We start from the raw sequence: 27,855 nt of genomic DNA, 5'->3' as shown, positions 1-27,855 counted from the left end.
GGTGTGATGAAGCTATAGTTAATTTACATATCATACCTTATATATTACAAGTGTTTATAGTGTTTTTACTCTCCTTATAGATGTTTCTATATTGGTGAATGCATAAGATTTTACCAAATGCAGTAGCCTGACCACAAATGTTTAGTTCTAAATTTCACAGTGTGGTCTTCATTTGATCTCCCTGCAGAAGCTGGATGGATGCTTGACAAGGCATAAGCTGTTTGTGGTTTTAACATTTTCTCTATAGTGGCACTGATTTTGAGGAGGTTGGTGGTTTCAATAACTCCATCATCCCAGAGTGCAAATGCCAGACTGAATTTGGTGGTACTGAAGTTTCAATAAATGGCAAGGAGGGACCATTGTTCGTTTCAGGTCAGGTGAAGAGACTCATAGATATTAGTTACCAGAAAAGTAGCAAAAGTGGATGTTAGTCTCTTTTCCCAAGAAACAAGCAATAGGACAAGACGAAATGGCCTCAAGTTGCACCAGGGGAGGTTTAGATTGGATATTAGGAAAAATTTCTTCACCGAAAGGATTGTCAATCATTGGAACAGGCTGCTCAGGGAAGTGGTTAAGTCATCATCCCTGGAGGTATTTAGAACACCTTAAGGACATAGCATAGTGGTGGACTTGGCAGTGCTAGGTTAACAGTTGGACTCGACGATCTTAAAGGTCTTTTTCAACCTAAATGATTCTATGACTGAGGTGTCCCTGGTCAACGAAACAGTTAACTTATTACCACTACTGCAATACATTTGTGTTTTACTTGTGATCTTTGAGTAATTCTGGTTTTGTTACCAATATTTATTTATTCTGCCCATTGGCATACTGCTTCCTGAAACCAGTGGTAATGCCTCTATTACTTCTGCTAAATTTCTTTGTGGTTTAAACCTACTCCTAAATTAAATGGAAATGCTAAATCATAGAAGGATGATCGATGTTGGTTGACACAGTTCTGCCTTCCACAATATTCCACAACTTCAGGATATCTGGCTAACTACAGTGCACCTTTCCTTAAGTTGTTCTGTTCTGAGAAATGTTTCGGGGCTGTAGTTTGCATTATGAGTTACTGACTTCATTTGGGGAAATTGTTAGGACTTAGTAACTGTAACAACTGAGTAATTATTGAGGTAAATTAAAATATCATTGATTATAGCCTGTTAACTTTTTTTAAAACTAGGAACTAACTTGCTTTTATCAGTGTTTTCTAAAGGTTTAAATAATTCACACTAAACTCATCTTTTGTCCTAGTGAAGTTGGATTGCTGATGTTCTACTGGAAAAGAAAAATGTAAAATTAAGGGGAAAAAAGAACACAGTGCAGATCATCTGGCTAATCTTTTAGCTTCCCACATCACATATACAAAACACTTATAGACTTCTATTACCTTAGGAATGATCTACAAAGCAAATATGTTCACTTAAAATTCAGGAATTGGATTCTCAGCTACCTTCAAGTTATTCCATATCTTCCAAGCTAGCTCTATAAAATTGTGCTAAAATCAGGGAAAATACAATATCATAGATCTACAAGGCTCTTTTATGCAATTAAAATTGTGTAAATCAACTTGAGGATAAATAAGAGCCATCTCTATGGCTCTTCACTGAATCTTTCCACTGAGAGTTGAGTTCTGCCATCCATTGTATTGAGGTAGAAAGTGGCCCTGGGTATATTGGGTACCTATGAATAATTTTGAAAAGATGAAATAGAAAAAACCTAGGGATGATTTATGTTCAAAGAGGGGGCTAAATCCATTCAAGAAGTTGTTTGTTGCCAATTAATTACCTACTGCTAATTAGAATAATAAATTACACAGTTGTAAGTCTTGGCATTGACTTATCTGGAAACTGTACTAAATGCTATCATTAGGGTTGGTAATAAATCTGTCATAATAGGTGAAAATGGATAAAATGCTAAGAAGCCTTGAAAACATAATTCGACTGAGCAGAAATCTTTACACTTTATAAATATGACCACTGGAATTATTCACATCAATTGATCAGCTTAGACTTCAACACAATGTTATAAAACATGGAACTTTTGCACTTAGTGAAACTCAGTGCTAAAATGGAGGTATAACTCTTTTTCATTGTATCATTTGCAGTTTAAAAAAGAAGTGTGTGTGCTGCCAGTAAAATTGTAATAGAGAGCTCCAAGCTGGAAGTGTTAAACAAATGATCTAGTTATGAATCCTTCACTTTTGTATTTATGTAGCACCAACACAAGATAGAGCAATCCTTTAGATGTCAATCCATCTTGTCTATCCTAAAGATCTTGTGATACATTAGTTAACAAGCTACTTACTAGATGGTAAAAAATAGCAAAAAAGAAAAGGAATACTGGTAATAGAACTCCAAATACGATATGCCTCTTTTTAGAAATGTGAAATGGGATTTTTTTTTTTTTTTAATGTGAGTCTTTCTCCAGGATGAAGTTTGCCTTCAATGTGTTATATGGTGCAGAAATGTCTGTATGAAACAAGGTCTGAGCATCTTTTGAAGCAATATGCTTTTAACATGCTGAGGCTCTAAGTTCATCTCAGCCAGTGACACCAAATGAATTTGTCAAAATAACACAATTTTTAAAAGACTCTGTTTTTTGGCAAGCACACTAGAATTCAGAGTATTCAAATTGCTAGTTACTCAAGTTCAAGTGCTCTTGAAAACTTCATCAAATATTTTACAACCTCAATTAAAATAGAATGACTTAAAAGAAAGTCTCCAGCATTTCTTCAGAATTTTTATTTTGCACTGAATTATTTTTACTGCTATTTTTACATGAAATGCTGCTTTTATAGTGTAGAGTCTAGAGAAATTGCTTTTTTGTCAATATGCCATGACATACTAACTGGTGGGGAACTACTATCTATGTAGATCAGGATGTTTGCCAGTTACTGTTGCTCAATTAAACAGAACTGGGGAATATCACACCAGTAAAGTCCCTTATGCTCGAACCAAACTTGCTTAATGTATTTAACTACCTGAAAAATAGTTATAATAGCAGGAAAACAACACTCCCTGCTGATGCAAAACTGTTCAGGTTAATTTAAAATAATGGGCAAGCACAAAAATTCTCACAATATTGAGTCAGTGAAATGTAAAATCCCAGAAGAAATTATATGTTAATGAACATTAAGTAGTGCATGTGAGAAGGGGAAGGGAACTGAAGAACAATTTATTTTGTCCTACATATAGACTAGTGAACTCTAAATTATGTATTATCAGTCATGGAAAAGATTCTGAAATCAAATTAAGTAGATTTTTCTGGAAGGTAGACATGAAACAGCTCTCTGGAAAACACTTAAGTAAAAGAGAAGTTTAATTTTGTGAATTCTTGGACAATATGGACTGTGCAGAAAATGTAATTCAAATGCATAAATCCATAATCTACCTGAATCTTGGATATTGTGTGTTGTTCTTGCCATCACATCTTAGGACGCAGGAAAACTGGAAAGGGTTTTTGAAAAGGTGAGGAGAGTAAGTGGATGATCAGAAGAGTGGAATCACTTTGGTATGGTGACAGACTAGATAGACTGAGCTCCTCTACCTTGGAAATGAGATAACTGAGAGAAGATAGGGTATTGCAAATAAAATAAGGAATTGCACAAAGAGGGTGAATGTGGAACTATAATTTCAGTATCTCTTAGCATACAAGAACTAAAGAGCTTGTGTTAATATCTCCAGGCAGCAAGTTTAAAACAGTAAGAAACAGTTTCATACGAAAAATAATCAAACAATATGAGACACTGCCACTAGATGTTGTAAAGGCCAAAAGTTTAACTGTGTTCAAAAAGGGATTAATGGCTACTTTTGTTTCATGAATTGTAAAAACATCCTGCTGAGACACAACTTCTGGTTTAGGAAGTGCCTAAACCACTAATTGCCAGAAGATGGGAAGGAGGGGTTGCTCAGCTCTTGCCGTGCCTCTTATAATCTTTCCTTATGCATCTCCTAATGGCCATGTTGGGAGCAGGATAATGGGCTAGACAGATTTTTTTGGTCTGACCCATTATGGCTGTTTATATTTTGTAGGCGTAGATTTTTTTCAGTAATGGGGAGACAAAATGGAAATTTTCAACTTGTTTTTGGAATTCAGTAAACGCTGTCTGGAATATGATTCTTAATAGCTAATTAGGAATGATCACATTTTTTCCTTTCCTTATTTTAACATATGAAAAATTCGTCTACAAATTCATGGGCTGAAAGCTTAGGAAGATTTTTTGTAAATACAGGGAGATATGGATGAAGGCAAATCATTTATGTATTTCGCTTGAGTAATCATGATGTATGTGTATTTTAAAGAATGTGTCAGAAAAACTGACATAGTAAGCAGGAGGAATTTTCTGTGGTTCTTTTGTCTGAAAGGAGGTGAATGGCATTATTTTTGCCATTGTTGTGAGTTATGGAATACTAAGTTTCAATGACAGAACATCCTAAATTCTACACTTGTACTTCTGACAATTTGTAGGAACAGAGGCAAACAAGGAGAGTTTCTTTAACATCTGTACCTTTTTTGTACAACTCTATCATCCTTTTTTCTCCTCAGAGTGAAGACTGGCTTTTGGGGTTAAAGGAGATATGAAGAATTTTTGTTTTTTCTGACTAACCTTCTAGTCTAGGTTTTTTCCATGTGAATTTATAATGTAGGAGTTTATTTGCACTAACGAAACAGAGATTTCATCAATTATCATAGTGCACTTTAGAAATGAAAAATACATTATTCTGTGTCAAATTAGTTTATCCTGTAGTGTATGCAAGCTATGCATGTCGTTATAAATCATGGTCTCAAACTTCTAAAGTTGTTATTTTTGTTTATTAGGAAACCTTGCTTCAGATCCAAAAAGGCAATAAGGAGACTACACATAGCAAGAAGAAAGTGAGCGACAATCGATCATGAAATGCAATTACACAATATTTAAAGCTGAGTGAAATAAAGACCTTAAATAGCAGTAGCCTGTAAAGTTTAAAATTAAAAGTAGTTTCATTGTATATGGTGAAAAGGAGGTTTAGATCAATCTGATCTCCTGTATCTTGTTTGCTGTTGATTTATATGAAATTATACTCAAGGTGAGCCTCTTTTTCATATGTATGTTGGAAAATATTGGTCATTTGTGGAATATTACTTCAGTGGTCTGGAAGGACATTTCTTGAGTTCAGCTGGTGCACAGTGCATTAACGGAACTGCAAGAATTAAAAAGGCCTTCTACCTGGTCATCCTTAGCTTGGCTAATGTAATTGCAGATTTTGTTCTAACAGTGAGGCTTTATATAGCAGCACAGATCACTGCTGCTGTGATGCTGAGTTGCAATAAATCAGTATCTGGATTAGAAGAATGGGGGCTATAATACAAACTTTCTTTTTGATATTTATGATATAGCATCTTATAAAACTGCAGCATGTATCCAGAAGGTAGGCAACACTCCACTACACTGTCAGACTATCTGTAGGATACCAATAGGAGTTTGAAAAAAATAACTAAGCCTGGTCTCTTTTGCTTTCACCTAATTTCATTTTGTTTTTACCTTTCATCTTCACTTCTTCAGAATCCTTTAGTATCAATCCATCTTTCACTAGAGGAAGAGATACTAAAATTTTGACGTATTTCATGTTAAGAAGACTTGCCAAAAAATTAAGACTGAGTCTTCAGCTGATGAAAACTCTCAGAAAATTATTTTATTTCTTGTAGATCAGAAATCTGAAATGCCTGCTGAGTCAAGTGCCCCTTTTGGAAGTGTGTTGCGTATGTGAATATTACATTCGTTGGTCATACTTGTGTTTATAAATTCTGCAGAAACTGTTTTAGAGATATAAAAATGAAAAATCTCCTGCGCCATGGAGACTTGAAGTGATTCTTTGAACTCTTGGTCTCCTGCTTTGCTTTATTACCAGTGAATGATGTCGTGTTAAGGGGGGATATAATGGGCCTAGTGGGGGACAGATATTAGTAAAATCAGTCTTTACCATTGCAACCATGGTTAATTTCAGCAGCCATCATTGAGAATTTTTTAAGCTTTTACATAAAGATAAGGAAAATTTAAATAATTTAAAAATATATTACAGCTTTCATTTTAACAATAACTCTTATCTTTTTCCCTTGGATCTATGTAACTGTTGGTTAGATAGATATTTATATATATACTTACTATATATCTACTATTGATATTAAAAATTGATATATCTATTTATGTATACCTTAGACATAGTAAGGGAAAGTCAAAATGCAAAGCTGGGAGCCTGCATTTTGTGCAGACGGTCTGAGACGCTGCGTGAGGCAGCAGTGGGCCGGGTAGGCCTCAGAGGGAGCAAATTTTCAGGGAGTCAAATGGATCAGGGTGCCGCTACTAAGGAAGCCCCTGAACTAAATGAAACAAAAGCAGAAACCATAGCCTGTCTGTAAAGACAAAGCAGGTAAGGATGAATGCAGCTGTGCAAACTTTGCTCCGTCTGACATAGGGTCCTACACCTAACCTTTATATACGGTTAGATAGAACATTAATAACACTAGTCATGTCTAATAAAACCTGCCTCTGTCTGTACGTACGGTTGGGGTGAGGATTAAGGGGTTTTTATTAGGTTCTGGCCACCTCACTATAAGAAAGAATTCTAGGCAACTCTACCGCAAGGCTCTGGGGAACTCGGGGTCCCTCACAAAGCTCAGAGCAGCTCAGTACATCTGCTGCCTTGGGTACCACATTTTACTAGCTGGAGGGTGCAAGGGCACAAAATGCAGGCCCATTGTGTCAGGCTGTACTCCTCAAGGGATTTCTTTCAGCCTCGTTGGTTCACAGCATATTTGCTGTAGTGCAAAAACGTGCTTTGGAAGTCAGATGTGCAAATTGTACAGAGAGCAGTGAGAAATAAGGAGGAAGGTAAAGGACTGCTCAGGAAGTAGAATCAGCTGAGATTTAAGGGCTTATGATATGGTAGAAATGCTGACAGTGTCATTCACTGTCTTGGTTTGGCTGTGTCAGTGCGGATGGGAGGGCTTTGCAGAGATGCTGCAAGGTAAAACTTTTTCTGTTAAGTGTCTAATAGGCAAAGTGTCTAGAAAAAGCTGACAGTACAGTCCCATAAACAACAAGCAAACACCCCCATAACTTTGTTCCTTCATCATATTAAACTCTGAATGTACAAGAAACATTTTCCCCCAAAAGTGTAGTCTAAACTTCTGTTTATTTATCTCTAATCTCTACTGATTTTTCACAAATAATTTCATCAGGATATGTGTTGTAAAGATAAGTAGAAAACCGAAACCTGAGTTTGGAATAGAAAGCTAAGCATGTTGCATGTTACTATAAGCAAACGTTCAATTAGTTGCCTTTTGTCAATCAGTTGCAAACTGGTAGGTGGATGCAACTGTATGGCGTTGCTGGTGGTTATTCTAAGGTTGTTTTGCTTTACCTCATTCTGCCTTCTCTTTCTCTGCCTTCTAGCATGCACTTAATTCAGGTGGACTCCGTTCAGCGATGGATGGAAGATCTGAAGTTGATGACAGACTGTGAATGTATGTGTATTCTCCAGTCCAAGCCAATCAGCATTGAGAAGGATGAACAAAACGAACTTATCCTTTCCTCACAATACAGCACATGTGATAACTTGCAGCTGTTATTAAAAAGAGCTTGGATCATAAGCACAGAGTTGACTAGGATTGCTCAAAAGCTGGAGAAGAATAGATGGCAGAGGGTCCACAGCATGACAGTAAGAGTCAACTGCCATGTGCGTTCAATGATAAATGAATACAATTCATTCACCAGGAATTCTTCAGAAGAAATGCACCAGGTGGGATGCCTTAGCTGATGTCATGTTCGTCTTGCTTAATTTTTTAATTGTAAGAATTAAAACTTACTTTAAACAATCTTTTACATACTGTCCCTTGTTTAAGACTTTCTAATCCCTTTTCAGTGATGGAAACATTCTTGACTCATTTTGGATCCTATTTTGTCATAGACCTGATTCTGAATGTTAATAATGTTGACAAATTATGTTGAAAAAAACTTTAATTTTGAGGACTACTGGACTAAAGTAATTAGATGCCCCATCTGTGAGTTCCTTTGCATTTGAGGTGCAGAAAATACTACTTGTTTGTTAACTTCAGTTTTATCACTACTCATTCAGAAAAGTAGAAAGATGTCCATATGAAATATTATGTTTCTGGAGGGTTTTCACCTAATTATCATAAACAAGCATTATTTATTTTTAAAAGAAATTTTGTATGGATATTGCTTTAAAGCTACTTTCTCTCTCTGCAGTTTGAAAAACTTTTAATAGACAAGTGTTCAGAATTTACAGCATTCACAGAAAGGTAATTTAAATTTTCTACTTGAAATATTCATTTTGCTGTTTTATTATATTGCAAAATTTCTAACGAGACGTCCAAATCCACTAACTCCCTCAGATGTTTGAATTAGGACCACACAGAGCTGAAAGGCTTTCTAAATGTTAGCTTCTGGTGATTGAAGTGAGTTGCTTTTATCTAAACTGCATCCTAATGAAAGATGGGATCTGCTGTTGCACAAAGAGCAATGGCATAGACACAAAGCTGCGTACAAGCGGATTTTTCAGAGCTTTTAGACATCAAGGGAGAAAGTCTGACTCTAATGGTATCAGTAACAAAGTTCCCTTCCGGTTCTGTGGAGCCAAGATTTCAGCTGGTGTGAAAACTTACATTGCAAGACATACTACATATTCCTGTATGCACATATCCATGTATTAGGAAACCAACTGATATACACATTCCTTTAAATTGCAGTTGTAGGTTTATTCAGCTCCATGCACTCCAGAATGCTGAGGCTGGAAAATAAGAATCTCTTTATAATTCTGCTCACGATATTTCCCCGGCCTAACATAAGTTATCCTGTTTCCTTCAGCACAGTTCAATCAGTCTTTTTTGATTCACTTTAAACATTGTGCAAGTCATTCTGCTTGTGGGATCGTCAGGGAAAAAGACACCATCTAATTATCAGGAAAGAACATTTCTTGAGCACTATTGCTTTTTGCCAAACCCACACAGCTCAGACTTTACTTTTATATTCTACGATGAGACACACTGATTTAATGAGAGTTCTGATCTCATAGTGTCTGCCCCAATTCAGCCCTCTCCCTCCTTCATCTGTTTGACAAAAAGTTGATATAGGTGGGTGAAAGTCAGGTAAAGCTGAAAGGGGAACTACTGTGTAGGTGGAGACACTGATCAACCAAACTATCTTCCATTACAATGGCCTGCCTGGGTGGAATACGTTTTGACAATTAAAATGAATGCATTCTGTGAGGAAGTATTAGGTATTTAATTTGAATTGTATAAAGTTTTCATCTTTACCTCATTTCTTCAGCTACTGCCAAATATCCCTGGTTACAGGATAGTTATACTAACCCTGTAAAGCTGCTGTATGCAATCATTCTGCATAGAAGGCCAAATTTTACTTTTGAGTGTGTTGTTTAAATTTAAATGACCTTTACTCATCTGGACATACATTCATTTTGTGTCCTTATCCTGCTATTATTAAACTATGGCAAAGAAGGTAAAGAAATGAAAAGTATTGAAAGTGCATCTTCGGTCATGAAAGATCGATGGATATACACAGCTGCAGTTGAAACGCAGGTGTCCTAGAGTGACTGTAACTATTAGCATAAGTGGAAAATAGCAGAGTTACACGGGTATAATCACACAGCATCTGCAGCAAAATTTGGCCTGCTGTCAGTGAAGTAAATTGTGATCCCAAAATTATTCATTAATGTCCATTGCTGTCCTTTGATGGTATACTTACTACATGTAGACAAAGCTGTGATTAAAGTCTGGTATCATGCTAGTGGCACAAAGACACTGTCCTCATGTGCACAGTTGATTTCGCACTACATCCCCATTATTAACACAGAGCTCGCCTGTGACAATCAGCTTGATAAAACAATAGTTACCTGTTGCATCTTTTTTTCCTTGTTCTCTTTCCTTTCTCTTTCTTTTCAGATGCATACAAACTGAAGATGAACAGATACTGAAGTCCATGAAATCTTGTATTAATGAAACACTCACTACCATTGCACAGTATTTTGGACAGTTGATAGAGCTGGTTTTAACACATGAAGCACAGGTTAGTTTATAGGGGTTTTTTGTTTGTTTGTTTTTAAGTTTTTCTAAATTGTTGACTCTTGAGGGAGAGCATATATTAAGAGGAGGATTAGAACTACAGCTTTCAATTTTCAGCAAACTTGTCAGCAATTCAAATATCTTGCAAAAAGATTTAAGTGTTTGTATTCTCAAATTCTCCAATAACCTCAAATCCCAGATGAAATGTTCCCATGGCTCACTATGTTACTTACTTTTCCTGATAAGCCTCCTTCATTGCAAGGCATCTAATTTCTGGACAATGTCTTGCTAATAAGACATTTGGACACATTTTCTCTTCCTTTCATACAGACACTGCTTTTCTTTAGAAACCTTGAAAAAAGTCTCTCCTGCTCAGAATGATTCTCATTAAAAGCTAAGCTTTCTAGAAGATGTACATATAGCAAGTACATTATTTTAGCATACATTTTAACCAGTGCGTGTCTTAGACTCTAGGAAGTAGTGATAAAATACAGTGTTGTGTACAGGTTATACATGTGTGTGTAACCTTCCAGAAACAGTGCTGTAACATTGCAGGTGTTATGTGTAGTTTCCAGTGGAGATCACATGTAGATAAATGTGCTGAGTAATTAGTCTGAGACTACAAATGCATTAAATTTTTTCCATTAGACCATTCTTGAAATAGTAGCAACTTGCAAGTCTAACTAATCTATCTGAATTCACACTGTTTTCTTTCTTGAGATCTCATTAGAAATCCTTTTGCACCCTCTCATATATTCCTCAAATAAACCCCCCCAAATGTAATTATGCTCAATTAATTTGTTCATATTTTAGAGGTAATGTTATGCTGAAATTTTATGTTGTCCCTGCAGAAAAAGAGGAAATAATAGGTTTAGTGACAAGGAAATGGTTAAATAGTATTTACTACTGTAATAAAATTAATGCATGGTATTGGTTAAATTCTAGCATACCTTGATGCATTAAGATAGAAAAAAAAGTTATGGCTTTTCCAGAAACATGCCTTATAGTTTTAAAAGATTATTACTAGGAGGTGAGAATCTCCAGAATACATTTGCAGAGTAACAGTAAAACTAACAAGCTACTTGCTGATGTGCTTTGATTAGGATTTATGAGAACTACATTAAATGCCACATATGAGTTGAAGTGTATAAATAATTTTGCATATTGCAAATTTAGTGAGTAGGTTGTGGTTGTTTTGATGCTTATTCTTTTTAGTCTGAAGAGCAGTTCTTTATTGCTAATATTTCTGGCTTTGGGCACTTTGACATCTACTGATATACCTGAAATCCTAGTCTCTTTTCCTTTTAAGGGAGCAGAATTAATTACTCTCCATCATCTTGTGTGTATCTGTGTGGCTGGAGACTTGGATTAGAGGTCATTAATAAAAACATTTTTAAGAATGGTTTTCTTAGACATTCAGTCAGGCTGTGTGCCCACTTCTGCCACACAACCGCATTGTCTGTGGGTAGTTTGCTGCTCTGGAACAGACTAAGTGCCTGTGTGAGAGGCCAGAACTCTCAGCTTAAATCGTATACTCAAGAGCTTTCTTTTCTAATCAGTGTATCAGGATTTTTTTCAGAATAGGTTAATATCAAAATGTGAACTGATAATTTATGTCTTTTATGGAATATTTTTTCTAATGTTGAAGGTGGGAGAACACAAGTCTCTTAAAGGGAAGATAATTGAATTTTTTATACATAAGAGTATAAAATATGGGATATTTCCTTGCTCTTCTTTCAAAGTTGGATTAAATATAAACATGCTTACCTTCCTTCTCCTAACAAATATAATTCATTCTTCCTCTAATGATTTGGTATACTTTCAGAAAGAGTAAAATTAAATAAACTTCATACTCTTCTGACAGCTGTATTTCTCTGTTGCACACCTGCAAAAGCAAGATAATTATTTACAAAGATACAAATATTTAACTTACTTAATGCATTGGAGAAATAAACTATATTTCTCTATGAGATTTCCCTGTATCTGTCAATGACATTTTCTGCGTAGACTGAGAACAGTGATGAACTCAGAACCTTAGAAAGCAGTGTTAGAAAGGTTATAAGGATATTCCTTATAAATAAGGTGGAAATCTTGTATCATCTTGTGATACAGCTTCTACACTAAGACAATTAGTTGCCTTCTGAATACTTTAGTTCAATCCCAGGCCAAATCCAATAATAATTTACTAACTAGCTGAAGAGTTCTTTACTGAATATTCTCACATACATACCTGTTCTCTTACTCCATTCATATTTTTTTTTAAATATCACTATTCTTGGTTACATCTATTCAAATGCAATGATAAATATATTACAATATTATCAGTCTGACTCCTGCCCATGGTTTTTTTCCTTTCTCTGGATGAGAAGCAAAATGATACGGATTAAATGAACTAGACTTTCTACTCCATCTTATCTTTAAATATAACAGTAATGTTTTTAATTGGAAGTAAATTATGTTTATTATCTTGTATCACACAGAACCTGCTGAGACAAATCGAATTGTCGGATAGTGTGTACATCACTGAGTCAGCGATTAGTAGTTTATTCAGTCTTACCCAGGAAGGCGCTCATCTGTGCCGTATCATAGCTAAGGTAAGGGGATATGTGGATTAATCCAAAGTAAACTAGTAATACAAGTGAGTTATTTAACTTATAACACAGTAGTGGTTGTGAGTTTTGAAATGTACAGTACAAGATGAAATTCTGTGTTTCAGAAGACAAATAATCTAGGTTAAAGAACAACAAAATTTACTCTGAGAAACTATTTTTTCTACTTTTCTGCTTTTACAAGACTTACTCTGCAGAGTTTACTACCACAATTATCCTATTAGATTTAAAAAAAAAAGGGGGGCCACAACCCCCCAAATCTTTCATTAAATAAATCTCAATGCCTGTGCAAACAACCGCAGTAGGGTGGTAAGCTCCAACAGACTTCTGGGCGTTGATTCAACCTCAGTTGTCTTTGTGCCACCTGATGTATTACCACTCCCTTCAGTATGCTGGGCATCTTTTTAGTGTCTCTCCTGTCAGTGCTTTTTAAGTATCAGGCACGTAAGTGGAGAGAAACTTTACAATTGGCCATGCATATGGCTCACTATGCAGAGAAAGAGCAAGACTTCTTCAGCTGTGTGTACAGAGGAGATTAGAGATATTAAAGATGTAATTTTAGAAATACATTGCATCCATTATTTTAATTTTACAGAGGAACATAATTGCAGTTAATTCTGGCAGTGTGTGTTCTTGCTTACTGAGTAGTTGATGCTAACTTTTGGTATAAACTAATCATTCTGCCAAGGTCAATGATACTGGCAATCCCTGCAGATATTTCACCTTTAAGGGCACTTGGATCTTGAAAAAGTAAGAAAGACAGGGCATTGTGTGAGGTCAAAGACAAGAAAATCACAACCGCAGTGTATATAGAAAGGAGAAAACCCCCTTTCCCAAGCTACTGCTTGTGGAGCGGTGTGCCAGTTGCCTGTCCAGCTCAGAGATGAGGTTAAACAGCACCATAAAAGGTACTGTTCTGTTCTGAAAGCTGTGAGTGAAGTAAACTCGGAAATGTGTAGTGGATCCTGGCAACAGCCTGAGAGGTTTAATTTTTTTCCAAATTGGTATTTGAGCTCCACTCAGTGGTATCCAAAAACAATGTTAAAACATTGGGTATTGAGGAAGTGCAGAACCAACAAATTGACAAAGATTGGTCTTGTGCTTTTTATCATTGTGTGAATTCCATAATAGTTTAATTTAGCAGAAGTGAAGTCTGACCTTCCATAAATCACTATGGTAATTTATTGCTAAGACTTGGATGTGTCACAGGTTTACAAGTGAGGAAATGCATCCCCTTATGCAAAGAACCCTAAATGGCGTTTTGGTTGCCAAATTACAGTGGTGATTGCATCACCTGTCCTGTGTGTCTGTTTCCCCTGTGCACCGTGAAATACATTTGTCCCGACTCACCATCATCCTTCACCCTTTGTATTGTCTCAGTTATCTGCATCGGTGAGGAAGGTGGCAGAGGAATTAGACCAGAATTTTAAATGCAGTTAATTGAGTAGTTAGCTATGACAGTAAAAGTGCAAGTTGATTAAAAAAAAAAAAATTCTGGAACTGCACCCACTCATTAAGAGGGTGAGAATGGATTCAATTTTTGCAAAGATCTCAAAACCTCACACAGATACAGAAGTTCCCTTGAGAGTTGTCATATTATCTTTCATAAAAAATAGTGGAACATTTGTTATAGTGAAAGCAGAACTCAACAAATTTGTTCATGTAACCTTGAACTCTTACTCTCCATGACAACTTGTGATCTTGTGGAACACTGTTATTAGCTTTTTCCCTGTCTCAAGCTATAAATTACAACTTTAAAGCACACCAAAATCTTGAGGATGCAAACAAAGAATCATGATAATATTGTAGAGCTACAATGTTGTAGGAACTGGTTTCTCACGTTACATTTTGGTAAGATTTTCAGTCTTCTCCCTCCCCCCATCATGTCCCCTCTTCTCCTCCCCCACCGATATTTTACCAAAATTTGAAAAGGCTTTGAAATGCTACCCTCACATGATGAAGTGTCACCTATAATTTTATTCCACCTGGAGGCATTCTTTGAACTTTTTTTTTTAGCATTTAACTTTGTAATCTGCTGTAAAAAGAGTCATGTTGCTGACTCACCCTGGTAGCCAGTTAGTCATTCTCACTAGCTGTCAGAAGTATAAAGACTAAGATCTCTAACACAAATGAGTAGTAGCAAGGGCAAGATAAGAAATGAAGGGAGAAAGCCTAAATAACAATAATAATAAAAATCCTTGAATTCTGAGCTAACAGAAGAATCAATGTTGAGTTGTGAGTTTCGAACCATAATATGTAGTGTTTATCTACAACCAGCTACACTGGTGGCAGCATAATGGAAACTCCACCAGTTTAGAAAACTTTAAAAGCAAAATAGAAAATTAGGAAAGGAAGAGCCAAGTAGAGTATTTGTTGCAACTACCAAGGAAAAGTTTTAGTCGAGTTTCTGTCTGCAGATCAGTTTCCTAGCTTTGGAACCAAATGTTGCTAAAATACTCCTCTGTCAAGTCTTATGGCACATACTTAAGCATCAAACAACGTGACTAACTTGCTTTATCATTGTCTGGGGTTGCATTGCAGGCATGTATTCACAAAAGTATTTTTTACTATTAGATTTTGATAGTGGGAACTTTTATATTAAAAATTATAAATTAGTCTTGATTGTTAAAACTCTACATTTGTGTTCTAAGAGCATAAGGAAACACGAAAAAACAGAAATATAAATTTTGAGCAGAGCAACTGTGAAAAATTAGCATTACTTGAAGTAGACTGGCTCTAAATTGATTTGACTTCATAACAACCAGAAGAATTGGTAAAAATCAGTTCCAGAGTTACAACAGATAAATTCTGAGACACAAAGTGATAAAGAAAAAAGTCTTCGTAAATAATTCCATTTCACTGACGGTAATGAGGATCTAATATCAACTGTATTGAACTGGATGCTACAATAATAGTCTCCTAAAAGAGGGAGAGGCAAAAATGAAGATAATGAAGATAGCCATACCTGCTTATCACGCTCTTCTTTGGAGGATGCTTGACTATTTGAGTCCTTTGTGCAGCAGATCACATGCTTTGAGAAGCTTCTAATACATCTTGGCCTTACATTCTTTCTATGACAGCTCCTTTTCTAGCAAGTATTTACTATAAAGATTTCTTTTGAGGTCATCTTTCAAGCTAATTATAAATGTTGTCCTCCATCCTGAGGAAAGGCTTGATGAGAATTGACTGCACTTTGAGTTATTTGAGGCTGAAACTGCAAAATCTTACACCTTAGAGTTGGATGCCTTTTCTCGTCCCTCTTTATTCACTCAACTCACTATGCACAGTGGGGCTTTTTATACTCATGAACTCCTTCACATAGTTTTTGTGATTGTATTTCAGGTGATTTTGTTAACTACTGCTAGCCCTTCTGAACAGCATCTCAGGGATGTCTCCACGAAATTGCGTTAATCCAGTTCCTGTTAATCCAGTATAGGAGAGAAATAGGTCATGAAGCAGTAAAGCAAGTTCTGTCTTTCAGATACTGCTTCATAGAGATGTGAAGCCTGTCCCAGATGAAACTTGAATTACAGCAAGAGCAGCATTTCCTGTGTTATTTGGTCACAAACTGGAAACACCAAAAAGACTGCAAAGGATAAATGAAAACATGCTTAGACATCTTGGGAGCTTTTGGAAAGGTGCAAGATAATCTCCAAAGCAAACAAAGCTCAGTGCTGTTATGATTCTTTGTCTGAACGGTACTGCTTACCCATTTAACCAATTTATGTGTCTCCCTGTCAGATGGAATAGGTTTGTCATAATTGCAAAAACACAGGGGACAAATCTTGAAAAATGTGAATAAAGCATGAAGAATGCTGAGATCCCAGTGAGGGAAGTGTTTTTGACAAGCCATAGAATTGGGCTCAGTTTTTCCTACCTATTCCTTATTTCACTTACAGCTCTCTAGGTTCATTATTTGTGATCAATATTTTACAGCTTGGTAATGGTACACAGGGCACAAAATAAACAGTTTAGATCTCCTCCTGATAAATGCAGTGATAAATCACTTCCTGTCCATCAGAGGCAAAAGCAGGGCAGCCATTTGTCATACAGAAAGCTTGAAGCTAATGTGCCAACATCACTTGAGCTTTACTAGTGTTGTCCACAGCCTTCTGCTTTCTATGACTAAACCAGAGGATCAGATCGTCTCTGATTCTGCTGAACTGTGGGGACTTTGAAACTCATAATAAAATAGGATTTTAAAAAATCCCAGTTACCTTAGGTTTGGGGACAACACTGTAATAGCTTCTTTCTACATTTTTCATGGACAACTGAATTACTGCTTGGGTGAAATATCAATATACTTTTGTGGAAGGAAAAATATGACAAACTTTCTGTGTTAGTGTACTGCCTCTTATTTTAAAGGCTTAGAAATGTCTTTCTGCAGTAGGCTATATATAACAGTACTAGATATAGAATAACTCATACAGATACATGTGCACTTAGAATTCCAGAAACAAATTTTACTCTTAGCAAACCTCAGTAAGCCTACTGTTTTCACTGATCTCACAGAAATTACATATACATGTGCAAAGACATAATATAAAACTTCTATCTATGCTATCATATACTGCAATATAAAAAACTATAATATATTGAGGTGTTAATCTTGTCTAATTCTAATTTTCTTATAAATTGGTATGTATTCTTGTTATATTGAACAGACAGCTTTTCTTGCTCTATTATTCTCTACTCTATGCCAGCAGAACTAGTACAAAAATGTAGAATTCTGAAAATGAGTGAAGTCTGAATTGTAGTCCAGTGGTTTTATGTCAGTAAAACTTGTTGAGTTTTCAAATGGTTGAGAAGAAAAAGATTATTTCTGTGAATCTGAAAAGTATTTTTATATAGAGGCTATTGAAACAGGCTTAGAAAGAAGGGTGTATATTATATTTGGTCCATGATTCCAACTGTTTTTAATTTACGACTGTAATTGGAGTACTTTAGTCTGAGATCTTTTATCAGTCATTAATATTTTAAATGTTTTCCTCTTCATTATATGTCTGCTCTTGCACAATATAAGGCACCTGTTGTGTACCTGATGGCATAACATTTTGAAATGAAGGGCAATCCAAAAAACACCCCACTATGTGAAGGATATATATTGTCTTTATTTGTTTGCATCTTTCCATTTATTATATGAACTTTGCTAACACATATGTTTACAAGCTGTGTTGGAAATTATTAAGGATAGCTACTGTTAGGATGTATATATATACTCAAATCTTTAAAGAAAAAATTATAGTAATGCAAATTTTATGTATTAGAGGATGAAGATATGGATTGTATCTGTATAGACCTTGATGCCTATTTCCACATTATTTTCAGTAGCTCTTCAACCATATGACCTTCTCTTTCATATTTCAGCATTAGATAAATAACGTATGGAGCTCAGAAATGTAGACGTATGGGAAATATATGCTAACAAAAATCTGTTTTAAACTAACAGCATATGGTTGAACTATCATTTAAATGTCAATCCAGTTGCCGCCTATTGATAATTCTTTGTAATTTTTGCATGAATGTCAAGTTAAATTTAAATTGTGCTTGTAATTGGTAAAAGTCAATCGCTTAAGCATAGCTCCCGCTGAGGCTGTATTACTTTTTCATCACTTAGTGTATAAGCATTAATCAACTTGAGTTCTCCGTGTGAGCTTAACATCCTCTGTGTTGGTGTTGTGATGATAGCTAATTTGGATAAATTACTGAAGGAATCTGCCCCCCATTGCAATTTCAGTTAAATACTAGAGAAGCATTCAGTGCTGATTTTCTGATTTTTGCTTTTCCCCTGCAGGAAGGAGGTGTAGTTGTTCTCTTTAAGATCTGTCGCCGGGATTGTTTCAGGTGCCTTTATCCCCAGACGCTGAGAACGTTGGCATCCATTTGCTGTGTAGAGGAAGGGATGCACCAGCTGGAAAAGGTAGGCACTTCAGCGTTCTTTACCGACTGTGTCATAAAACAGAGAAGTCCTGTCTTTAATCTCTTCTAGGAATTGATAACTTGATGGTGTTTGATACTGTGCTCCATACTGTGCTCGCTTTTTCTGTGCTGAACACGTTCAGTCTTTACAAAATCAGTTCCAGCAATAACATTATCCTATTCAGTTGCTTGTACGAATAAGCTTTCTAAGTGGGGATAATTTTAATAAAACAGGCAAACACATTAGTGACTATGTCAAAAAAACCTAGGGAAATCGTAATTTCTGGACTCTCTGAAGTGTTTGTTTAGAAACTAAAATAAGTAACCCTTAAAACACAAAAAGCTTTATACCTCTTTAAATCCTTTCCTGCTGCTCAGGTAGGGCACCTGCTTGTGGTACTGCAGTAACTTGTGAGAGTTGTAATTGCACAGAAAGAACTGAGACACATATAACAGCTAGCCAATAGAAAAATGTGTCTGCTAATCAGCAACAAGTCTCATAAAAGCCAATTTTAACTGAGATGGCAAATATCAAGACCTTATCCAGATAAAATTGTATCACCTGCTTAGGCTCCATTCCTTTCTCCCTCTCACTACATACGGCTGTGTTTTGGAAAATGAACACTTCTGGTCACTAAATTATGATCTCATCCGTTGTATTTCATAAAACAGTCATCTTCCACAGCTGAATAATGGCCTCTTCAAGTTAATGATAAATGATTTCACTGCCACTTTACATTGACATATCTTGTAATTTACTGCCCAGAATTCAAGCAAACTGTGACAGAACATCTGCAGCAAAAAGCAAGACTCTGAGTTTACAGTAAATGAAGATGACTTAAATTTTTTTTGACATAATGCTGGTTCAGACTGACACCAGAATCAGTCTAAAAGGATCTCTCATTATGTCCACTATAACAGTGGAATTAATAGAGTAAGAAATGGAAAAGATTGATTCAACTCACCTGGTCCAATTCCTGGCAGCGTCAACATGTGTTTAATGTGGCCCATATCAAAGCTGACAAAACAGGAGTCCTAGAAAAAGTGGTAACTCTCAAGCTTATATGTCTTTGTTCTATTTTAATATTGGTCACAACTAAAATTGCTCAGGGTAAACTTTGTCACAATCAGGATTGGAGTAGGGTTTAAAGGATTTTTAACTGAAATCCCTACCACTGCTTTCAGTAGTTAATTTTTCACCTGGGCCTTCAATTCTAAAATCACATCTTGGCAAAACCTAAGTCTGCAACATGAGGGGCTGGATATTAATCCTGCTTGCCTGACTGAACAGACAGGTTTATGACAGCAGTATTTGGTTATCACTTTGTCAACTTCTTTGCCTAAAATTGTGTTGCTGAGGGATCTATATGTTATGTGGGTCCAGTATATGCCTGGGTTTCTGGTGGGGGAGAATGGGATAGTTAATAAATTAAAAGAAACAATGAAATTTCTCTGCAAAGCGGTTAATGTCCCTCCAAGTACAAGTGGAGGTTAAACAACACAGGTCAGTAGAATGCTACGTCATCTGTAAATAACCTATCAGCTGGTGACAGCCCAGGTTTGCTACTTTATAGAGGTGAGGAAGGATAGTAAAAAAGAAAGTTTTACTACATTTTGTACCATCTTTTCACCCTTCCTGTACACCTATTTAAAGGCAGCAAGATATTCTGAACATAGGGAAGGGAAAATGCATGGATCAGATGACCGGTATTTTGATGTGAACAGCACTCCAGTTTTTTATGTTGTCTTCTTTAAATAAGAATGATTTTTTTTTTCTTTTAAAATTTGACATGCTCTTGCAGAGAACAACAAAAGAAGAGTTAATAATGTTAGCATTCCTATCATTACAGAAATTACCATAGGACTTCTTATCTGGCAGAAAGGGCAGATTCTGTTATCCAACTAAGTACCTGGGTGGTGGTGAAGCATTTAATTTGCTCTAATGTGAATATCATTATGCCACCTAGTGCATTAAAACATCAGTGCAATTTGAACTTGATTTTTAATGACAGAAACTTCATTCAAACAAACAAATCTTGGCCTCCAAACAATTCAGGTTAGGTTATTCAAGATTTAAAAAAAAAACCAAAAACCTAAACACAAAACCCAAACAAATGCCCCCCCTCTATTTTTCAATTAGATTTCACAATCATTAAAGTGTTTAGAAGACCACTTAAGAAAGCAACAGGAGCTATCGTTTCTAATAGAACATTTGTCTGTGAGGAGAACTAGAAAGGGGTGGTATACTCTCTGCAGTAATTGCAGTGCTTAATTACTAAAGACATTATAAATATTGTTTATTTATCCAATGCTCTTTGATCTTGCCAATTCAGTAGCAACACAAGAAGGTAACAGGAACATCTGTGTTAATGTAGATGGGTATTTAGAAAGCAAGCAAGGAAGTTAGGAGTTCACAGGAGGCACTCTAAGTAGAGAGTATTTTAACGCTTTTCTTGGGTTTTAGGATACTTGAATATTACCCTTTCTCAATAATTAGTGCAAATTTAATGCGAATGGTGCTATACAGGGTTTAAACCATTTGTCTTGAGTGAGTTTTTGTATTGCAATGTGGAAATACCACAACAATTGAGTAGACGTAGAAAAATTGCATACAAAATTGCCTATTTTAAGCAAAAATATTTTTCTCAATTAAAAAAAAATTATTGTTATTCCCAGTCACACATCTTTAAATATATTATCTGCATTACTCTCTTACCAGCACACTTGAAAAAGCTATTATTATTTTTTCATCATCTTGATAAACAAACTGATCTTTGCTCTAACTACAATGACCAAGTAATTGTTGCAATGACCAGCTTTTACTCTTTTAGGTGAATCTAGTTGGCTGTATGTACAATAATGCAAAAATCAGTTGGTTAAAATTCCAGTTTAGAATAGTTATTATTTCACTTGCAAGTACTTTACTGACTTTTGAAAAGGTACTGTTACTTTGTTGTACATTGAACTACAGAGCTCCAGGAACTTGATCAACAGTAACAAATTAGCCAGGCAATTAAAGCAGAAAGATAGTGAAGAAATAGTCTCATTTTGTGACTGAGGACTGTGTAAAAAAATGTTGTTCTATGTAACTTGTGCTGCTATGTAACAAGTGGTGATTTTGGTGCTTCAAGCTGTGTTTGGTGCACTTCAACTTCATAATCCACTGTGACACCAGCAGGCTTGAGATCATTCTTTAGTCTCAGCTGCCTGACCAGTCCCACTTCAGAGAGAAGTGGAGAGACGCTGGAAAATCAATCAGAATTTCCTTCCTTTGCATTGTCCCTGTAGCCAAGCGAGCTTTGTGTTGTGGCACTTGAGCCTGCAAAGTTTTTAGGAGAAAGCTCACTGCATTAGGAGGATCATTTTTCCTGGTCTAGCCATTGCAGAGTTTATGCAGAGACAATATAAAATACAGGTAATAGATAATACAGAAAACAGCTAAAATCTCTAAAACAAGAAGAACTGAAAGGAGTTTGGGAGAGGTGAACATGACCGGAAAGTGAAGAACAGTATCAGTGCTGCACGTGTAGACCTGTTTGTGTAGCCCTGAGGTTTAGGGCAGAAATACAGGGATGTAGTGGGAGATTGGTTCTCAAAACAGACATTTGTTGAGGGTTCTAGAGGAAAGAATATTTGAACCTTAATGAGTGTGCTTTGAAAACTTAATTCACCTCAAGCCTTCCCACATAGGAAGGACTGTTGAAGGCATAGAGTTGGAATAGATTAACGTGTATTTCATGAAACTTAAGGTAAAAAAAAAAAAAAAAGGCGATCTTGATTGTCTGATAATGTACATCTTTCAAATTACATTAAGAATAACTGTAATTCAAATACCATTTTCATTGTCAAGACACACATAAAATCTAACAGATATTGTCTTCAACATGAAGCAACTGTGCCTGGAAAAAGGGTTGGTATTTTAATAGAATCCTACATCTTTAGCACATCATTTGACTAAAGCAGTTCTTCAGCCTTTCCTTACCTGGGGCTGCATTAGGTCCTTGATTTGTAGAGTGTGCTGAACCAAGTGTCTCCTATATATATGCTGACATGTAGCCTCATTAAAGCCTAAAGACTGTGGCAGTTTCTCTGCTTCAGGTCTGTCCATACAATGCTTGCTGCTGACTGGTCCCAGAAGGCATGGCTTTCCAATTTTTGCCCTATGCTGAAGATCAGTTGTGTGATTTTCACTGAGGCAAACTTCCTGCTGCAGTAAAAGAACTGCAGAGTTAGTTCAGAAATAAATAGCAAACAGATAGTGCAAATGTCCTGCAATTTTCACTGTGCATGTGAAAACTTATATTAAAAACTACTCCAAAGCAAGACACCTGGAATCAGCTCATTAAGAGAAGATCTTCCAGAGAGAATGGTGACAATGGTTGTTACTTTCATTAAAAAAACATTCTTTTTAACAAATGACACAGCTTTTATCACTGTGCTTTAAGAAAATTGCGTAGGTATAGATTATAAATTGCTTAGAATCCTTCATTTAAAGCACATTATATCAAATTGCTTATCTCCAGAAAAAGAATCTGAAGACAGGGGAAGCAAGTACAAAGTGTACAATTTTTGTGGTTGGGAAACTATATGAATTTCATTAAGACTTCTTAAACATGAGTGACCTAAAATCTATTGTTCACTGTGAACCCAGTCTGATTTTTAAGAATAACCATGATCTTATACACAATAATAATTTCTGCATGATGGAGATGTAGTCTGTCAATGATATATATGAGAAACAAGCCTTTGGTGGAAATTATGTAAAATGTTTATTACAGAACCTGCAACTAGAATTTATTCATAGCTTTTGGGTGAATGTAAGTTGATTACTTCCTTCAGCTCTAACCACCTTGAACTTTCTGTTTCAAGCATTAACAGTCAAAACCAGGGAGTAACTTTTTTTCAGATGAAATACATGTGTTGCCTTAATTTTCAGCTGCTAAAACCATTAAGGTTCACGTAGCTGTAGGGTGAGACAGAGTGAGAATTATGGAGCAGGTTTTGGTTATGAGCACTTGAATGACCTGGTATGAGGGTACAGTCACCATTTCTAAAATCTGAACACAGAAGTTAGCTGGTGGCCCATGGATTTCATTGTCACAGCATGTGACTGCTCCACCATCATGAACATCTTTATTTTTGTAGTACATGGTATATGATGGAAATAACCTCATACCTTACAGGAGATTGAAAATTTGCCTGATCTGAATGAACTATATAGCTGTCTTTGTATATTCCAAATGCAAAATAACTGGGGACACAAAACTTTAGTAATGGTCATCTAGAAAAGGTGTGCGAGAAAAAGGAGACACCCATAGATGGCTACATTTAAAAGCATGTCTGCAGGCTGCTGCTTTTATGAAGTGCAGAGTAGTGTGAGGCTTTCTGAGAAGCGGTGAAGTGTTGATTTTTATTATGGCAAGTAGCGGCTTATTGACAGGATTTCCAGCAATGTGAAGATACCAAGGAGCGCGGAGGTCTGCCTCAGCTTTTTAGCCTCTCTCATTCCTCAGAAGAGCTTTGTATTAAACTTTTTTGTCCTGGTTAACTGGTTTATTGCAGTCGTTTTGAACCCAGTTAGTTTCAGAACAAGGGATTAGATGGGCCTATAAGATGATAAAAATTACACAGATATTTTATTCTAAAATGAATTTAATTCAAGAGTTTAAAAGATTAAGCATTTGTTTTTTTAAGAAAAATATTTTCAAGAAAACTATAGTTTTCAAAATTTAGTTTTAATTCATAAAAAGTAACATTTCATGTTACTGTTTCCTGAGTGAGATAGGGCGAGGCTGGGTATTAACAGTGAAATAAAGGACTTTTAGAAGTCATTAGAAGGGGATAAGTTGTTGTGGGGCCCTTCTCTTGTCTCTTTCACACAAAACCAGGTAACACATGAAGTTATAATCCTTTCGAAGTTCTTCATGGGTCATGTTGACAAACACATTCTCAACACTGTTTTGTGAAGGGGAATGTCATTCTTGTTTGTTACCCAAAATAGTGCTTGTGAAGCTTCATGGGTGGGAAGAGACTGGAAACTTTTCTTGCTGCATGCTTCAAACCACAGAACACTGGCTTGTGTGCTAAGAGATTGTGAGGTGATTTAGATGGAAAGTGATGTGTTCCTTTTACAATCCTTTGGCTGAAGAGTCAACTTTTCTTCTGGTTTGCATAATGCACTTTTTTCCATCCGAGAACATTGTCTTGGCTCATCTTCCATGGCCGTTTGTAGCCAGGCTTTGAAATCACACTTGTGAAGTTACAAACAGTAGGCAGGAATGGATAAAGAGATTTCTGTTGCTCTGGATTTTGAGAGAGAAGGATAATCTTTTAAAGACTAATTCAGGCAACTTTTGACATGCAGTGCAGGGCACACTGAAACTTGGTGTCATTGATAGCTGGAGCTGGGAACTGTGTCTGACTGTTGTAACTGGGTAATTGTGTACATCACAGGAGAACGAAGAGCTACAATGACACAGAAATATAAGTCAACCCTAAGGAATAGTGTGAGGAACAACGTTTTCCAAAGCTGCTTTTCACATAGCCTTTTTGATAACCAGGCCAATCTATTTCAGTAGTTGAGTTTGTCGTACAATTAGATAATGTAAAGTTGTAGGCTTGCAGCTCTTTAATTTACTGGACACTTCTTCTCAGTAAGGCTGTTTAATTAATTGGTAGTGAAAAATGTGCTGGGTTTGGCAAATTACATTTCTGTCAGAGCCCCTGCAAGATTCATTAAATCATATCCAAGAGTGCAGGAACTGCCCTTCCTCAACTGCTGGCTTTGTATATATTAGGTGGTGTTTCAAGGTTTACCTCCTGATTACACAGCTATGTACACATAATTAGTAAATGCAGCTTCTTTCAGCACAATCCCAGGTAAGTGTCGCAAGACTTCTTAGGTCGTTGCAGAATCTGACCGTCTTCAGATGCAGTTCTAGGGCAAAATGCTTTGGAAGTCATGGAAGGGGCATGTTTCTGAATACTAAAAAACAGTGTGAAAACATGTTTTAAACAAACAAAAAAACCCCAAACTCTCACCCCCAACAATAGCAAAAAAAAACCCCCACAAACCAACTGGCAGCTAATCTCTGCAGTATCATTTGGTCTGTTGGACTCCTTCTGCCAGTTACACAGAAGATTAAAATTTGTTTGCTTTATGGTAGTACACACTTTATCATGCAATGAAAGAAAGCAAGTTTTTTTTTTTTTATGGACTTATTATTCAAGAGACATGCAATTGAATAAAGACAGACATGTTAGTGCAGGATTATGGGCCATTGCCAGATCTCTGTAAGAAAAAAGCATACCCAAAATGCTTTGGCTGAGGTCACTGCCATTATTCCAATTCTGTTAAAATGACTAATTAAATTATAGTGTTGTGTTGTTGTAGCCCTGATGGTCTAAGGAGATATGTATCAGTTGCTCTAATAAAAGATATTACTTCTCCTTACAAACCTTGCTTCACTTTAATCTTATTATAGATTTTAGAAGAGGGAGAAAGGAGCCAGAAAGCATAGCACTAAAGATAAGCATTTTGATAATACTGGAAAAGCAGGACAATGTGAGACTTTGTGAAGGAGTTGGTGAATAGCTGCCTGTTTAGAGGACACAGATTCTGTTGTTTCTCAGTAGTTCCTCATTTAAGTATCGGGCCTGTCCCAGATTCTGCAAACATATACACATGCACTTAACCTTAAGCATGTGAGTAATTTGATTTAAAAAGATGACAACCACTACCTGTTAAAAATGTCAACAGAGATGCACATCTGTTGATCTGTTCATGACTGAGGTTTCAGACTGCAAAAAATTTTACAAGAGTAAATATTCATTTGGTGATTAGTGAACACAAAGTGCTGTGGAACAGTGCAGAACTTTCAGAGTCAGATCAAACAGGTACAAGACCTTTTTGACAAACCTTGTCTTTTCAATAAGACACACAACACTCAGTCCATGAATTGGTATATAAACCTATCTATAAATTGATAACAAAAGCGTGAGCTGTCTTCTAAGCCAACAATGAACACTTTAAGTCTGTTGCCTTTAGTGTGAGTCCTTCCATGTCACCCACAGATTTAGGCTTTGATTCCCTTTGTCCTGTGCTTAAAGTGGCATATTGCTTAAGCATGGATCTGTGACAACATGTCCACATGCAAAAATTCCATAACAGTCAAAGCAGCCCTGTTTTATTCAGGTTTTGTCATGTTTCGGTAAGACTTGATCAAGAGAAGGCATTGCAGTGGCACTTCAGGTATTATCAATGATGTGCTAAGAGTAAAACTTGTCACTGCTCTGTTATACTTTTTCATAGCTCCAGAGCAGTGTGAATGCAGAGTGACAGCTGATAGAATTAGGTGCACTTTGCCATTTGATTCCCCTATATGATGCAGTCACTGTAGGAGAAACAGCCTCTCTTCTCACCTACCCCTCAGCTCTGTCTTTTTATACACCTCTATTTTCTTAGCTGAGGTACAGAAGACAGAATGTCTTCAGATTTTTTCTTCTTGTTTTGCAAAGAAAAGTTTCATTAAAATATATTTTGAAAGCTGAAAAGGAAAGTCCTCAGACTATGCTAGGTTACTGAAGTGTACACTTCAATGTGCGAGATCAAATTGGAGCAGTGCCTGTAGATTGCCATTCCCTCCAACTGCATTTTGAAAAATTGAGCTGCTGCCAGGTTACCACTCTGCACTTGTTTGGCTCACGTATAATTTACACATGGTTTTTGCAGTCAGTTTTGTTGGTATTTTATGCTATCTATTGATTTTATATTTCACTAAGTATTTTATTTAAAACACTCCAAATAGCTTGAGATTTATGTTTCAAAAGTCAGGATTTTAAGAGGATTTTATAAATGAAAAATAATTTGGAAATCAGCAGATGATGATTTTTTCAGTAATGCTTTAAAATATTGGTTAAAGCAATGACAGTGATCAGGTCAGCAAATGATGCACGAATGACGTCTGAAGGAATAGAAGCCAACACATTAAATGACAGGTGGGTTTTCCCTACCTAATAATAATAATAATAATCTATCAAGCAAATTTAATTTTAAGATGAAAGAAGAAGCTTACTCAGCTCCTAAACTGAAGGCAGAGATTAATGAGAATCAATTGAAGCATTTAAAAAGAGTGCAGGGAGAGAGCTATTTTGGACCTCAAGTATTCCTCCTGTCCCTGATAGAGGCAGAAAAGAAACTGGAAAGACATGGCCTTACAGAAAGGCCTATCAGATGAGTAGCTTTCAT

At 36.2% G+C, this 27,855-nt stretch overlaps 1 protein-coding gene across 1 annotated transcript in view; it reads left to right on the top strand.

The window, feature by feature from the left end:
• Positions 1 to 7,349: 7,349 nt before the first annotated feature.
• Positions 7,350 to 27,855, top strand: part of INSC (inscuteable homolog (Drosophila)) — a 63,830-nt gene continuing 43,324 nt past the window's right edge. Inside the window, exons 1-5 of the mRNA XM_010295198.1 lie at positions 7,350 to 7,778; positions 8,249 to 8,301; positions 9,961 to 10,084; positions 12,561 to 12,674; positions 18,484 to 18,609. Of these exons, the coding sequence (XP_010293500.1) occupies positions 7,350 to 7,778; positions 8,249 to 8,301; positions 9,961 to 10,084; positions 12,561 to 12,674; positions 18,484 to 18,609 (846 nt within the window). The remainder of the gene's footprint in view (positions 7,779 to 8,248; positions 8,302 to 9,960; positions 10,085 to 12,560; positions 12,675 to 18,483; positions 18,610 to 27,855) is intronic.

This window comes from Phaethon lepturus, unplaced genomic scaffold (genome assembly GCF_000687285.1).
Source record: "Phaethon lepturus isolate BGI_N335 unplaced genomic scaffold, ASM68728v1 scaffold8099, whole genome shotgun sequence".
NCBI classification, from domain to species: Eukaryota; Metazoa; Chordata; class Aves; order Phaethontiformes; family Phaethontidae; genus Phaethon; species Phaethon lepturus.
The sequence above is the reverse complement of the archived record's forward strand: the minus strand, read 5'-3'. Positions and strand labels throughout refer to the sequence as shown.